Consider the following 17,293-nt stretch of genomic DNA (forward strand, 5'->3'; position numbering starts at 1 on the left):
TAACTTGGAATGACCTTAGCCATTGAGTTAGGGCATGCCAAATAAGCTTTATGCCCTCGAGTTTTATTAACTCGGAACGGCCTTAACCATTGAGTTCGGGCGATGCCCACAGTCCCCGAGTGCAACGAATGTTCGAACTCAGAATAAGGTGGCACTTGATATCTTTCAGGTGTAGGAAATTCTTAAAAAAATACAAGTGACGTTTTTGAAGACGAGATGTTTATCTGCAAAGAAGAGTCTCCTTTTTTATTCCTATGCATAATAGTCGTACATGTATACACGTTTTGTGCCAGGGCTCGAGTGATTTGAGCAGGCATGGTTTATTTGACCCTTTTTGTGCAGGGCTCGAGTGATTTGAGCGGGCACAGTTGATTTGACTGTTTGGCCCTTACAATAAATCTTGTTGATCGAGGCCCTTTAATCTCGAAGTTGAAATGCCATGTTAATTTCGACATCCCCAAGGATCTTGCCCCCCAGTGTTTGAGGTTGACTGAAGAGAGGCCTCAAACGCTGTCGTGATCATTGCATTCTAAGTTAGCACGATTTACTTGTTGCCTCGTTAAAAACCTTACCGAAAAAACCCAATTGGAAAAAAACTGGTTCAAGAAAAAAAGAGTGCAACGCGTGCTTTCACACATAGGATCTCGTATCATCTTTTGTAAGTTTCCTGCAAGTGTCAATTTGAAATGTAAAAAAGAAGAATAGAAGAAAGAATTGGGGTCGTACCTTAGCAATAATATCGTTTTAAATAAGATATATTCCACTTGTATAGTAATTGCTCTCCGTTTATTGTCCCGAGCTTGTAGGTGTCACACCCCAAAATCGAAGAGCGCGACCGACGCTCAACTGAGTGAACCTGACTGAGAAAGCCTGTTATATTTCATTCTACCCAAATTCACTCGTGAATTAAGAGGAGATGTACTCCGTTAATCAAATACTGAAGAGATTTCATTAACTGCTTCCATTTCATTCCCATTAACAACACCATTCAATATTTCCAAAATAGTACGAGTTTATAGATTTAATGAAAAACATGTTGCCAAATACCAACAGTTCTAATCCAATTCCCAACATTAAATACTACCCACAACTTGTCTATGGAGCTTCTAAGTACAACTGAAGAGTAATATGAAAATGCCAGCAATAAGGCCCCGGCTATACCTCAACCACAAAGTACATGAGAAACAAAGGATACATGACCCCGAAATGAAGTGGGGCTCACCAAATCGGCTGAAAGGTGTGTACTGCTATCACTGATCAATGCCACCTGCTGTAGAACCACCTGCATCCATTAAAGATGCAGTGCCCCCGACAAAAGGGACGTTAGTACTGTCGAATAACCCTAGTATGTATAGCTAGAAATCCTCTTTCAAAATAGAATGCTCATATGATCTATACGTGGATCACATAATATAATATAATTGAAACAACCTGTACAAACAAGGACAACAAAAGGGGCACCTATTGTCTGCATTAATAATGTGTCTCATTAGACCGTCCTTAGTGTTCATATATCATATTATACACTTATGCGTTTCATAGACCGTCCATAGTGTTTATTCATACCGTACATCTATACCTCTTATACACAATGCACCTATGCATTTCATATACCATCCACAGGATTTCATATCACAATGGATTTCATAACACAATCTACCTATGCGTTCATAGACCGTACACAAGAGTTCATATCACAATGTATTTCATAACACAATGTACCTATGCGTTCATAGACCGTCCACAGGAGTTCATATCACAATGTACCTATGCGTTCATAGACCGTCCACATGATTTTATAACACAATGTACCTATGCATTTCATAGACCGTCCATAGGGTTTCATAACACAATATACCTATGCGTTTCATAGACCGTCCATAGGGTTTCATAACATAATATACCTATGCATTTCATAGACCGTCCATAGGGTTTCATAACACAATATACCTATGCGTTTCATAGACCGTCCATAGGGTTTCCTAACACAATATACCTATGCGTTTCATAGACCGTCCATAGGATTTCATAACACAATATACCTATGTATTTCATACACCGTCCATAGGGTTTCATAACATAATATACCTATGCATTTCATAGACCGTCCATAGGGTTTCATAACACATTGAAAATAAAAGTACAAATACGTACATTTCATAACCTTTCACACCACATATCACCTAATCTGTACTTTCAACCACTTACAACATTATTATTTTATTGGCTTTCTTGGCCATACATATGATTCTTTATTCATGGCACAATGGCCGTATTTCATATTCCACACTTTCATTTCTTTTCCCTTTCATAGATCATCATCATAATTATCAACAAGTAGAATATTCCAGAAATCACAACTTTAAATTCATTAGTAATGAAGGCTTTTAAACACAATCGATTTATTTCCAATAAATGGAGTAAGATGATTGGCAATTGAAATACAAGTTAAAATCATACATAATTTCCACTCATGAATATGTAAGAACGCAAGAAACATTGAAAATTACTTACAAAGCATAGCATTAGCTAAAACAGCCACATATGGGCATCACTTGAGTTCATAAACTCTTAGCCGATTATATTGTCGAAGTCAATTTTGGAATAGTTGAGTCAAAACTCATTTCATAATCTTTCTCACATGATTTCATTTCCTTGACACCATTGGTCACTAGTATAACTTTCACTATTGGCACGTTGGCCACACTTTATATTCCCAATTTACTGATTTCACTTCCAACCATCTTTATAGGTTATCAACGATAAGACATTCCCAATCAAGACTTTAGGTACACATATGAGCAGTTAAGAGTCTTAAGAATATTGAGATTTTCTCACACAATTTGGCATACTAGCTTTCATTTGAAATACGATTCAAGCCACCATATTTTAATACGCAACCCATACTTTGAAACTCATGGAAACATTATGGAATTTAATTCCAAGAGAGAAATTTTAGCCAACATACCTCAATCGAGCTTCCTTAACTCTAGAATGATCCGGAATTCTTAGCAATCCCGATCTCTTAGATGGAGAACTTGTGGGTTTTCCTTGTTAATCTTCCAAGATCTGAGAAAGACTTGATGAATAATTAGCCTAGGGTTTCCTCTCTCTCTAAAACACTCTCCCTTCTCTCTAAAATATCAGATTTTTGCTCAAATATGACCCAAAACATGTATTTAACAATGTAGGGTCGGGTTTTAAAAATCTAAAAATGGAGCTCCGAAATAGGTTTTGCGGTCTCATATACGACCACATAATGGATATGCGGACCTCATATCGGTCGCATAATTACAGATCAAAACGATCAAAAATCTATCTGTGTATGCGGTCACTATGCGGTCCGCATAACTATTACGCGATCGCATAATGCACTGCATAACAGTTATGTCGTCGCGTAGTCGACCGCATAATTTTCCCCAGACTGGCCCTTCTCCTGCTCACTTCTGCGGCCATTATGCAGCCCGCAGAGTGGTTCTGCGGTAGCATAAATGCATTTTTTCGCCAAAAATTTTTCTTTACTTTTCGGTGCATTGTTCAACCCAAAAAGTCCGAACCGTACCATCCTCAAACATGTAAGCCTACTCTGGCACTACGAAACCTTGAATTCACTTGCGAAATTTACGGAGCTTTACACTTAAAATATTTCAAAATTTTCCGGGGTGTTACAATAGGATTCTTTTCCTGTGATCCCGATAATTTGGTATGGTCCTTCCTAGTTCGGCCCCAATTTCCCTTCGTTCGGGTTTTGGGTGTTCAGTGTAACTTTTCTTAATACTAACTCCCAATATTGAAATATTGAAGGTTGGCCCTTCGATTATAATATCTCTTGATCCGCTAGTTTTAGGCGGCCAAACGGACAAGGGCGGCTTCGTGCCTTTCATCTAATAATTCCAGGATCGTACTCAGAGCCTCGTCATTTGAATCCCTTATTGCATGTCTGATTCTGATGCTTGGTTCTCTGACCTCGACCGGTATTAAGCTTCGGTACCGTAAGCCCATAGGATCCGGTACTGGACTTCGAAGTTGTACGATACGCCCATAGGACCTTGGGTAGCACTTCTTTCCATTTCCTTTTGGCGTCGACCAATATCATTTTGAGGTTTTGGATTATGGTTTTGTTGGTGGATTCTGCTTGTCCGTTCCCACTAGGGTGGTAAGAAGTGGATAAGATCCTTTTGATCGTATGGTGTTCAAGAAACTTGCTTACTCTGCTGCCAATAAACTGTTTTTCGTTTTCGCATACAATCTCGGCCGGTATTTTGAATCGACATATAATGTGATCCCAGATAAAATCGATGACTTCTTTTTCTCTGACCTTTTCATATGCATGTGCTTTCACCCATTTTAAAAAAATAGTCAGTGATAAATAAAATAAATTGTGCCTTACCGGGCGCCCGTGGAAGGGGGCCGGCGATGTCCATCCCCCATTTCATGAATGACCATGGTGACAATACCGAATGTAATGACTCCTGCCCGATGAATCATCGGGGCATGCCTCTGATATCCATCGCATTTTCGAACGAACTCCTTTGTGTCTTTTTCCATGTTGATCCAGTAGTAACCGACTCTGATTATTTTTCGAACCAATGATTCAACGCCCGAGTGATTTTCACAGGTACCTTCGTGGATTTCCCTCAAAACGTATTCGGTATCCCCTGTTCCTAAACATATTGCCATCGGTCCATCGAACGTTCTTCTGACTAAGGTTCCATCCTCGAATAAACTAAACCGGGCTGCCTTGGTACGCAAAGCCCTCGATTCTTTTGGGTCGGAGGGTAGTTTTCTGGTCCTGATATATTCCACGTATTTATTCCTCTAGTCCCATGTTAGACTCGCCGAGTTGATTTCGGCATGGCCTTCTTCCACTACCGATCTCATAAGTTGTACGACCTCTCCTGCTTTAACCTCGTCTTTTTCGACCGACGATTCCAAGTTAGCGAGGGCATCGACTTCGCTGTTCTGATCCCGAGTTACATGTTTCAAAGTCCACTCTTTGAACCGATGTAACATCACCTGTAACTTGTCTAAGTATCTCTGCATTCGCTCTTCTCTGACCTCAAATGTTCCGTTAACTTGGTTTACCACAAGGAGGGAGTCACACTTGGCTTCGATCATCTCTGCTCCCAAGATTTTGGCTAATTCAAGGCCTGCAATCATGGCCTCATATTCGGCCTCGTTGTTAGTCAATTTCACAATCTTAATAGATTTTCTAATTATATTACCTGTTGATGGCTTTAGTACGATACCAAGTCCGGACCCTTTGGCGTTCGAGGCCCCATCTGTAAAGAGGGTCCAGATTCCCGAAGGTGTCCCTGAGTTAATCAATAACTCTCTTTCGACCTCGGGTATCAGGGCCAGTGTAAAATCGGCCACGAAATCTGCCAATATTTGGGACTTAATAGCAGTCCGAGGTAGATATTCAATATCGTATCCGCTTACTTCTATGGTCCATTTGGCCAATCAGTCTGAGGGCGATGCGCCCGATTAGTCTTTGCACGACCTTCACATTGTCCACAACCGTGATATCTTCAATAGCTCTGATCTTGTCAGGGTTGATCTCGATTCCTTGGTTGGATACCATGAACCTGAGAAATTTACCTGACCCGATTTCGAATGCGTATTTTTCCGGATTCAGCTTCATGTTGTACTTCTTCAATATACTGAAGGTTTCCTGCAAATGCTTTAAATGATACTCTGCTCGTAGGGATTTAACAACCATATCGTCAATGTAAACTTCCATCGATTTTTCTATTTGTTCTTTGAACATCCGATTTACTAGGCATTGGTATGTGGTATCGATATTTTTTAATCCAAACGGCATTACATTATAACAGTATGTGCCATTTTTAGTGATGAATGAGGTTTTTTCCTGATCACCCGGGTCCATCCGTATTTGGTTGTACCCGAAATAGGCATCGAGAAAACTGAGGATCTCGTGGCCGGCCATGGAATCGATCGTACGATCGATGTTGGGCAAAGGAAAAAAGTCTTTGGGGCATGCCTTATTCAATTTTTTGTAATCTACACACATTCTTAGTTTATTCCCTTTTTAGGGACTACCACTATGTTTGCTAACCAATCCGGGTATTTAACCTCTCGAATGGACCCTACTTTTAGGAGTTTAGATACATCGTCCTTGATGAAAGCATTTTTGACCTCGGACTGGGGCCTCCTCTTCTGTTTGACCGGAATAATTTTTGGGTCCTTGCTTAATTTGTGAGTGGTTACTTCTGGTGGGATCCCTGTCATATCAAGATGGGACCAAGCAAAACAATCTATGTTAACAATAAGAAATTGAGTAAGTTTTTTCCTAAGCTAGGGAGTCAGTCCCGCACCTAGGTATACCTTTTGATCGGAAAAATGCTCGATTAATACATCCTGTTCCAGCTCTTCGACTGTCGATTTGGTGGCGTCGGAATCATCGGGGACTATAAAAGATCGGGGAACCCCGTAATCATTGTCTTCGTAGGTCATTTACTTATGTGATTGGATCGTCACCGGGATCGGTAATTGCTATTTGGCCTCGGCGTCAAGATTTGGTTCCTTCGATGTTGTGAGCGTCGATATCAGAACCACTTCTTTGATGGCAAACATCTCTTTTGCGGCCGGCTGTTCCCCGTAGATTATCTTGATCCCCCCTGGGATTAAGAATTTTAACACTTGGTGAAGAGTTGAGGGTACTGTCCTTGTATGGTGGATCCATGTCCTTCCGAGAAGGGCATTGTACCTCATGTCCCCCTCGATTACATAAAACTTGGCCTCCCATATGATTCCGGTGGTGTTGACTAGTAATGTTATCTCTCCTTTGGTAGTTTCACATGCCATGTTGAACCCATTTAGGACTCAGCATGCACCATCCTATCTTGTAGATCAAGTTGTTCTACGACCTTCGATCGAATAATGTTGGTCGAGTTACGTGGATCAATTAACACACGTTTGATTCTAGTTTTATTTACGAGTACAGATATTACTAGAGCATCATTGTGAGGTTATATGATCCCTTTTGCATCCTCGTCGCTGAAGGACAAGGCTCTTTCAGGTATGTAGTCTCGAGTTCGTTTCTCCCTGGTGAAGGAGATTCTGGTGCGTTTCAACATTGGCCCTTGTGGGATGTCGACTCCACCGATGATCATATTTATGACGTGTTGAGGTTCGGTATCTTCTTGTCTTGTTGGTTTGTTAGAATCCTTGTTTCTAAAGTGGTTCTTGGCTCGATCGCTCAAAAATCCATGAAGGTGCCCATTGTTGAATAAACAGGTAACTTCTTCCCTCAGCCCTCGATAATATTCTGTTCTATGACCGTGAGTGTCATGATATTTGCATATCTGGTTAGGGTCCCTTTGGGATGGATCAGATTGTAGAGGCCGAGGCTATTTAGTATCACTGATGCACCCGATAGCAGATACGATGGCGGCAGTATCGATATTAAAGTTGTACTCCGATAACCTTGGTTCTTCTTTAACCCAATGGTACTGTCGAAGCCATTTTTGGTCATGAGCCCCCAATTTCTTCGACCTCGATCACTTCTCCTGTCGTTCCTCATGGGATTGCGCCCCGACCTACTGCTTCTTCGATCTCCATTATAGGGCCGATATCAATCCCTGTTTGATCCTGGTTCACGATCGATATCCCTCTTGGGTCTATCGAGAGTCCTGGCGGGATATATAGACTTCAAAGGTGCCCCGAGTTGATGATCTTCGACTCTGATTTTCGATTGATACCGATTGTGTACATTGGTCTAGGTAACAATATGGTATTCTACCAGGCTTTGCTTTAATTGCTGCTAAGCCACCGAGCTTCGAATATTGAGTCCCTGAGTGAAAGCCTGAACAATCTAATAATCAGCGACCGGTGGCAGATCCATTCGTTCCATTTAAAAATGGGACATGAACTATCTGAGCATCTCGTTCTCCTTCTGTTTGACTTTCAAAAAGGTCTGATTTCCTGGTGCGACCTTGATGGCACCGATGTGCTTTTAAGAAAGAGTCTACAAGCACAACAAATGAGTCAATATAATTAGGGGGTAAGTTGTAATACCATATCATGGCTCCCTTCGACAGGGTCTCCCCAAATGTTTTCAGTAAAACAGATTCGATTTCGTCGTCTTCTAAGTCGTTCCCTTTGATGGCACATGTATAAGAGGTTACATGCTCATTCAGATCAGTCATTCTGTTGTACTTAGGTATTTTGGGCATACGAAATTTCTTGGGGATCGGTTTTGGGGCCCGGCTTGGGGGAAAAGGTTTTTGCATGAACTTCTTGGAATCTAGTCTCTTCAATATCGGGGGCGCTCCTCGGATTTGATCTACCCTGAAATTATAGGTTTCGAACCTTTTATCGTTCGCTTCGATCCTCTTTTCCCTTGACTCTATCCACTTTGTTAGCTCTTCGAACATTTTTATAATTTCGGGGTTAGTCCCCGCTTCTTGTTCATTCGACCTTACCTCGGCCGGTTCCGTTCTACGGGTGAATTCTTGGGGTGGATCGGGTTCAACTTGCTTGGTGCCTGGGTTTGGCTTTGCAACTAAGCTATCACCACATGTTGAGCTTGTAGAATTTCGAAGATCATGCATAGACTAATCCTGTCTTCTTCAATGTTCTATGTGTTTCGAGCTGCAGATCGGGCTCCACCACGGAAGCTATTTTTAGGGTCAGTCCGCAAGTTCGCGTCGATGGCCACATATGAATTTACATCGATTGGATCTGCAGTCTGAATCCCAACGGCATCAGCGGGTGGCCCTACATTAGCGGGCGCCATATTGTTATTCTCACCTTGATGACCAGCCTCGTTGTCGATATGTAGAGGTACCAGTTGAGAGTTTGCCATTTTCGGCCTGAGATCAAAGATACTTCAAAGAGAAAGTGTAAAGTAGTGTGTGTTATGAAGGTTTTTACCAAATAACCACTATTATCCTTAGCCCCATGGTGGGCGCCAAACTGCTTACTCCAAAAATCGGATAACAATTGAATTTATACGTGATTTTAAGGATACATGATCTAATTTGATACAAAGCGAGAAATCAGATTTAATATGAAAGAATAAGTAGAAAAATAAATACAAATCATGCAGATTGAACAACTTAAACCTCCTAAGGTTAATTTTCTTCGAATTTAGATGTGATATTTTTGGAATATTGTTGAAGCCAAAACAATATGAACCAAGCTCAAAAGATAGTATATTGTTCTTTTAAGTATGTTACAATGTGTCCCAAGACTTACTCTATTCCCTTTATATATACAGGGAGATGAAACCTTTAAGACATAGTTTTATAGGAAATTATGTAGACCGTTGGCTCCCTTTTTGACTTAATCCCATAATGTTCGCCATAATGATTAGTCAGTGGCGAGAATTACTGATACTTGTCGTGTGAGTTGGCAAAGCTTTTCTTCGAGGTCGTTAGAAGCGGGGTCGGTCGTGCGCCCGATAAATTCGAGGGCAAATCTGATGGTCTTGTTCGAACTTCGATCCTTGATATCGGGCTCAATCACACTTGTAACTTCGATCTCTTATGCAGGTGCCGAGTCTTGACCTATTATTCCAGATGCCTCGATTAAGTATAGAACTCGGTTCTACCCGTATACACATAAAGAGAGATGAAGAGAGAGTGATGAAGAAAGACGAAAAATTGAGGGGGGCATCAATTATTACTCATTTAATTACCAATGATTAAGGGATACTCATTTATCATTAATTTTTATATAGTTGGTAATTTGTATATAAAAATGTATTAAGTGATAACCTTTCTACTAGGGGTAAATAAGTTTATAATTTTGTATAGCTAAGTAAAAATCTCTAATAGAACCATTTATACTATATTAAAAGCACGAAATCTCTTAGCGAAATATTGTTCGCCTTTTTTACCCTTTTAAAATAGAGGTTACACTGGATAATATAGTCATTTAATTATTCTCCTAATATTTAGCACTTTTAAATCAACTTAAATTTTGCTTATTAAAGTTTTCCTTATTTAAACTACTACATAGGAAATCCTAATATTTAGGGCATTAAAATAAATCAATTGAACAAATTATTTATAGATTTTTCTTTTTCTTATACGTGCATACAAACTAATTAGAAACGTACATATCAAATTTCATTAAGCATTTTATGGTTCCATTAAATGCGTACTTTTATCCTAAATTAAATGATAAAACTATCGTATATACATTAAAATCTATATAATTATTTTCTTGAAAAATATACTTATGTCATTAAAGTACCCATAATCTTTAACCCATTCTGACCATCTAAAATTATGAACTCTATGAAAAACTTAAAAACGAAATTTTAAAATAATGCGGACGAAATATATGAAAAAGTAATTAAAAACATAAATATATAGCTCACTATAGTTTGGAAACAACATAAACATAATTCTAATCATTGGAAACAATTTCTGTTATTTTAAAATATGTAGAATTTTAAATCAGTAAAAATTTTTATTATTAAATTTTTCATTTGAATTATGTAGAAAAATCTAATAATTAAAAGTTTAAATCAATAAAGATTTTACCTTAAATAAATTCTTTCCTTATTTGGACTATGCAACATAACTATAACACATTGCATGTTAATCTTAATATTCAGAACTTCAAAATCAACTTAAATTTTATTTATTGAATTTTTGTATAATATTTAAAAATTACGGTTAGTAATTATTTCAACATGCAAAATCATTAAGAAAAATATATTCTAAATGAGTAGAATTTACTCAATAATGTCAGGATATCATAAACACAATAATTATTTTTCTATTAATATTTGTAGACTTGAAGCAATAAGAATAAAATGGTAAAATATAAAAATATATTCTAAATGAGATATCATTAATTATTTTTTCTCATAAATATTCCAACAAATGACAACTCCCTATATTATTATATATTATGCTTTTTTTTTTATAAATTATTAATTAAATATTAGTCATATTTAAAGTTTAAAATGCAACTTATCAATTTATATTATTTGAAAAATTATCATAATAGAAGTATTTTTTTACTTGTTTGTTTCTATATTAGGAAAATAATTAACAATAATTTTCTAAGTTATCCTTATTATTCTTTGAAGACTTCCATTTACATGATTTCTCTACTAAATGGGATCAACATTTCTAATTTTAGAAAGTTATCTAATTTATTTTTATTTTATAATTCAATTATATTATTTAATAATATTTACTTTATGTAATATTTTTAAAAAGAATTATTCATTGATATGGAAAACACGCCCTAATACTAGTGTACGGTAATAAGGGCAACGAACGTCTAACTGATCAAATTATCTATTCGGACCTTATCGTTTACAGAATTTTCAAAAGCAAGACCTTGAAATTTTTTGAACTTTAAAGCAATATACACTGCACCTTTCAAAGTCGTAAATTTTCTCCCCAAAAAATCTAAGAGCCTAGATGGAGCCCATAATGATTGCGTACTGTCTTGGAATGCCTTTAATGAGGAATCAATCTTCATGCAAATTTTTTCGAAAAAAAGTTAAAAGAATAGAGGAAAAACAACCATCTTTTGGAAAAATATTTTTTGTACTTTCTCACGAAGTTTAACAAACAAAAAAAAAGTTTGAAATCTACTATCAATGAGGTGGGTTTTGAGAAAGTGTGTCACATAAAATAAGTAGAAAAAGTAGCTCTGAATTAATCACAAATTATGATGCTTACTCAATCACTTTAATTAATTTATGAGACTTCCCTCTAAAGCGAAATAAAAATTATCAATCGACATGATGAACCTTTTTAATTGTTCATTGACGTTATCCAACTAAGTACTTATTGTGAAATATTCTGTTTGATATTAGCCATGACTCTTTATAAAAGCCACATCCATTTGGTTCTTCACATTCAATAAGAAAATTCTCCCGATATGGCCTATTGCTAGTTTTTCTCCTCCTTTTACCAATACTTCCTTTTATTTCTTTAATTTAATTAACATTACGAACTTACAGTTTCTTTATATTTTCTTGAATAAAAAATCAAATGAACGGAAAGAAATTAGAGTACAAAGGCAAGGAGGCAATGAAAGAGATCGAGAGTCTAACGAAGAGCGCTGATGAAGTTCAAGAGGGAATTCTAAGAGAAATTTTATTTCAAAACGGGGAAACTGAATACTTGAAAAAATTCATGGGATCAAAAGATAATAAACAAGTCTCAAAATTCAAGAGTCTTATCCCAACAGTTACTTACGAGGAAATTCAGCCTTATATCTTACGAATTGCTAATGGAGAAGACTCTAATCTTATTTCTGCTCACCCCATCACTGAAATGCTTTGCAGGTATATTTTTTTTTTCCCGTTTTCATGTATAGAGCCTAAGTTATATTAGTATATCATAATTTTTTTCACTATCAGCTCACCCACAAAAATTGGAATTTATAACTTAAAAATAAGACAAATTAACTGCTACATAGGTTAAGTGAACTGATAATATAAAAATTATTTCTCATTGACAGTGTATATAACTTAAAAACTCAATCTGCTGATTGATTTGCTTTCTATTTAAAGTTGCTGAGTTTCTGTTTTTTGTTTCTTCTTTGGATACATATTGTAGCTCAGGGACGTCAGGTGGGGAGCCTAAGTTGATGCCTTCAATTGCTGAAGATCTCGACCGTCGAACGTTTCTCTACAATCTCATCATGCCTATTATGAACCAGTTAATTAATTTCACGCTCATTCACTTGTAAATTATTAGCAGTACGTGCTAGCTATTTTGCATGTTGCATGCATTCACAAAATGAATTGAAATTCCCCAGTCTTTTCGATAAAAAAATTTGGGGGTGATGGCATAGTAGGCTAGCTGTTGAAAGGTGGGATATGGTAATTAGGTAGAAGAGACAAGACTAGTCTTTGGTGTGACTGGAACAATAGCAACACTCAGTGGCCTGTTGAGTGTTGAGTCTAATCTGTTTCCCTTTAATCAAGGCTCACTCCCGTTGAGCCTCCCTTTCTCTATACAAGAAAAAAGTTAGAAAGGCAAAAAAAGAAAGAAAAATCAAATTCATGTGTAAGCTTAGAACCGGATTACACTTGGGGAAAGGTGTTAGATAATACACTCGTCCCTCATTGATCGTGTAATGATTTTCGAACGGAATTATAATATTCTGAGCTACTCCATGCACAAACTATTATTCAAGGTACAAATCCCCAACAGATTTCACTTTATTCATCTAGGGACTAGGATTAGGTCCTTTTTTCAATATTTCAAAAAGAAAGTCATTCATTCCCGAAATGAGGCTTACCTAGTAAAAAAACTAAAAATAGTTATGCAGGGTGTTTATACTAAACCAATAGTTGCATGACATATATTTGTAAATAGACTCATTTCACTTAATTATGATTAATTAATACCATTTTCACCAAATAAAATTACATAACCATGGCAAATTGAATTGGTTTGGTGTAAACACCCGGTGCAAATATGTTTTTACTCTTTCCTAGTCTCCGTTGCTTCATACTGAGTTTCATTCCTGTGTATATATATGTTTTTAATTTGTACTCTTAATTTACTGTTCTGGTGCTCTACACTAATTAATCCTAATTATTTGACCAGGTATATACCAGGACTTGATGAAGGTAAAGCCATGTTCCTCTACTTTGTCAAGGCAGAAATGTCTACACCTTGTGGCATACCAGCAAGGACAGTACTAACAAGTTACTACAAAAGCAAGCACTTTAAATGTCGATCAAAGGATCCTTATAACGATTTCACAAGCCCAGACCAAGCTATACTTTGTTATGACAGTAACCAAAGCATGTATTGCCAGTTACTAGCTGGACTTGTCTATCGCCACCAAGTCCTCCGAATTGGTGCCGTTTTCGCCTCCGCCCTCCTCCGTGCCATCTCTTTCCTCCAACGTAATTGGCAAAATATGTGTCATGACATTCGAACGGGCCAATTAAATGCCATGATCACCGATGTTTCTTGTCGATCTTCCCTGTCCAATATTCTTTCGACTTTAAACCTAGACTCTGATATCGATACAGATGAGATTGAGGAAATTTGTGGACGTTCGTCGTGGAAGGGGATAATTTGCCAACTTTGGCCTAAGGCGAAATATATTGAGGCAGTTGTCACAGGGTCCATGTCACAATATATACCGGCTTTAGAGTACTATAGTGAAGGAAAATTGCCTTTAATTTGTACAATGTATGCCTCGTCTGAATGTTACTTTGGTGTCAATTTGAAACCCTTGAATCCTCCAGATGAGGTGTCTTTCACCCTATTGCCTAATATGGCATATTTTGAATTCATACCTTTAGGAGCTAATGGAACTTTCTTAATAGACTTGGACGAAGAAGAGTTTGTGCCTCAGAGTAAGCTGGTTGACCTGGTCCACGTTAGACTCGGTTATTATTACGAGTTGGTGATTACTACATTTTCAGGTACATCATCTTCGGTTTGTAGAAATATATAAATTATCAGAGTTTAATTTCTATTAGTCCATACAATAATATGTAAAAAACAATTTACATCATCAAGTCACTTAAATGATACCGACATGTAATCATCCACAATAAGAATATTAGCATCCTGAAAAGTAGGACGAATTATCTGCTCGTAAGATTTTGTTTACACCTTAGTGTATTTGAAGTTAAAACACGTAAATATAAAAATTTCACCGTCATTTAACAGAATTGCACTATGCCTAATTCAGTTGGATAGCATTATTGATAGTAAGATATATTTTTATTTTTAGACTTCTATTACTATCTAGCATTTAACCGCTATCTTATCTTCGGTTTCTTTTTATCTTGTGTTGTTACTACTTGTTATCATTTCTTCTTTTCATCGTTTCTTTAGCCGATGGTCTATCGGAAACAATCTCTCTTCCGGGTTAGGGTAAGGTTACGTACATCTTACCCTCTCCAGACCCCACTTGTGGGAACTCGCTGGATTTTTTGTTGTTGTACCATGCCTAAATCACTAATCTTCTTTTCTGTCTTTCTACTTGTTTCAAATTATTGTCGTTAGGACTGTATCGGTATCGCATTGGAGATGTGTTGCAAGTAACTGGATTCCACAATAAAGCCCCTCAATTCAGATTCATTTGCCGAAGAAACGTGGTCCTCAGCATTGACAATGACAAGACCAACGAGCAAGACCTTCACAGGAGCATAACCCTAGCCAAGAAACTCCTGGAGCCGCACCAGGCTCTGCTCGTCGAATACACCAGTTACGCTGATGCCTCCTCCCTACCAGGCCACTACGTCCTCTATTGGGAGATCGTTCACAGCCATTCCATCATCGACAAAGGTGTTGATTACGATAATTTTAGTATTTAGAACTCTATATATCCTACAACTGAGTGCATATAACTTTTACAAATTATTTTGATTTGGGTGTCAAATTTAGACCATGAAAATATATATAACTCATCTAACTTTTTAGTCATAGCCAGAGTAAGCTCTTCTAAAAAATGGGGCTAATTTGGGTTGCATATGTACACTCATTGTTTAGCTCAAATTGACATGTCCATTTTCATCCAAGCAAACATTGGATGACGTATAACCCAAGTACATGTTTAATGATTTGAACCATTTTAACCCGCCCAAATATAATCTAACCTGCCATTTGACACCTCTAGTTTTGACAAGAAAGTGCATTAGTTTGCCTCCAAGAATGTACATTCTTAATTATGCTTCTGCTTAAACGACGGGACAAAAGTAGTTACTATAGAAAATTAATACTGTTGATGTAATATGAGTTCAGAAATCTCATTTTTTCTAACATATACATACACAGTTACGTTGTACTTGATATTTGCAAGCGAATACAACGAGTTCTCTTCTCTAACATTTGTCTTCCTCTAACAGATGTCAATGTGGAAGCACAAGTGCTTGAAGAGTGTTGCATTGCCATTGAAGAACAGCTTGACTACATATACAGGCGATGCCGGACGAATGACAAGTCCGTTGGGCCACTAGAGATTCGATTGGTGAAGCCAGGCACTTTTGAAGCGTTAATGGACTTGCTTATAAGTCAAGGTGGATCTATTAATCAGTACAAAACTCCAAGATGCATTATGTCCAATGAATCTGCATTTGAACTTCTGAATTCTACTGTAAAAGCTTCTTATTTTAGCCCAAGGGAACCTTCCTGGAGTGCTTGAAGTAATCTCTCCGTCCTGCTAACAACATTAATTTCCCTTTTGATTTATTAAGCTGACAACGAAGTTGCAGTTTGAGGGTTGTAGCTCTAATATACGAGCCCCATAGGCTTGTATTATTAGCGTTTTTCATGATTTTGTGAGAAGCTTCTTTAAATCTTTAATTACTAGTGGAACATCATCGTCCTCTAACTGATGTTGAATTCTCAATTAATTGCTATCTTCTTCCTAAGCTCCAAGTTTCTCTTATTTATTTTTTAATTGCCATCATCGTCCTCTTTTCTTTTTTTGATACAATGTCTCACCAGTATTTATCTCTTTTTCTTCCCTCACTAATTACATGGCAGATCTAACAGAAACTACAATGCTTGTTTAGAGTAGAACAAAAAGAGTGAAGATGGTTCGTTCACAGTATATTCTTTTCAGGTCCGGAACATCTGTATATATACTTTCCTAAGGCCTTCGAGAATCTTGAGAGATTGCAAACCCAAAGGAGTTGATCATTCAAAAGAATCATGAATTGATTCTTTCCAAGAATAAGGTCAAATTCCCGTTGATCTTCCTTGATTTATGATCTTGACGAGCTTTCCATCTGCTAGGCATATTTTTGTGTTACTTGAGGCGTATCCGCTGGATCCCTTGATTTCTGGCTTCATTGGTTTTTAATGATCTCGTTCCCCTTTGATTTGGGGCCTTCCAATAATAGTTTCCGTCAATCTCTGATTGATTATTCTTGCCGGATCTCCGCTGCTTTTTTCTTTTTCATTACTGATCATTGATTCTTTTCCTTGTTTGCTTTTGGACCCTCCGTTAATAGATTATTTCCTTGATCTATTCCTGATTGGTATTGCTTCTTTAATCCTTATTCCTTGTGATCCTACACCAAATGGAATATATTATTTTTCATCATTGAAACTTATAATTAATAATCTCCCCCCTTTTTGATGATGACAAAAATAATATATATATATATATATATATATATATATATATATATATATAAACAACAGTTGACTTCCCTGTAGTTCATGTAGTCGACTCCCCCTCAATGAGTGCTGCATAATTCAGTCGACTCCCCCTCAATAAATACTATGCGAACTGTTATGTTCTTCAGTCGACTCGTGCAATGTACAGTTCTTTCTCTCCTTTTTTGACATTAGCAAAGAGGGGATATACA

At 37.3% G+C, this 17,293-nt stretch overlaps 1 protein-coding gene across 3 annotated transcripts; it reads left to right on the forward strand.

Moving 5' to 3' along the window:
• The first annotated feature begins 11,846 nt into the window (after positions 1–11,846).
• Positions 11,847–16,336, forward strand: LOC104099027 (putative indole-3-acetic acid-amido synthetase GH3.9). Of its 3 annotated transcripts, XM_070188178.1 has the most exons (6): positions 11,848–12,286; positions 12,561–12,662; positions 13,560–13,582; positions 14,294–14,392; positions 14,982–15,263; positions 15,824–16,336. In XM_070188178.1, exons 1-6 carry the CDS (start codon positions 11,991–11,993, stop codon positions 16,117–16,119), a joined length of 1,098 nt encoding a protein of 365 aa, XP_070044279.1. In that variant the 5' UTR covers positions 11,848–11,990; the 3' UTR covers positions 16,120–16,336. The 3 variants fall into 3 exon arrangements, with proteins under 3 accessions (XP_009604192.1, XP_070044279.1, XP_009604191.1); XM_009605896.4 differs by having other exon boundaries at positions 13,560–14,392; XM_009605897.4 differs by lacking the exon at positions 12,561–12,662 and having other exon boundaries at positions 11,847–12,286; positions 13,560–14,392.
• Positions 16,337–17,293: the final 957 nt, after the last annotated feature.

This window comes from Nicotiana tomentosiformis, chromosome 1 (assembly GCF_000390325.3).
Source record: "Nicotiana tomentosiformis chromosome 1, ASM39032v3, whole genome shotgun sequence".
Classification (NCBI taxonomy): domain Eukaryota; kingdom Viridiplantae; phylum Streptophyta; class Magnoliopsida; order Solanales; family Solanaceae; genus Nicotiana; species Nicotiana tomentosiformis.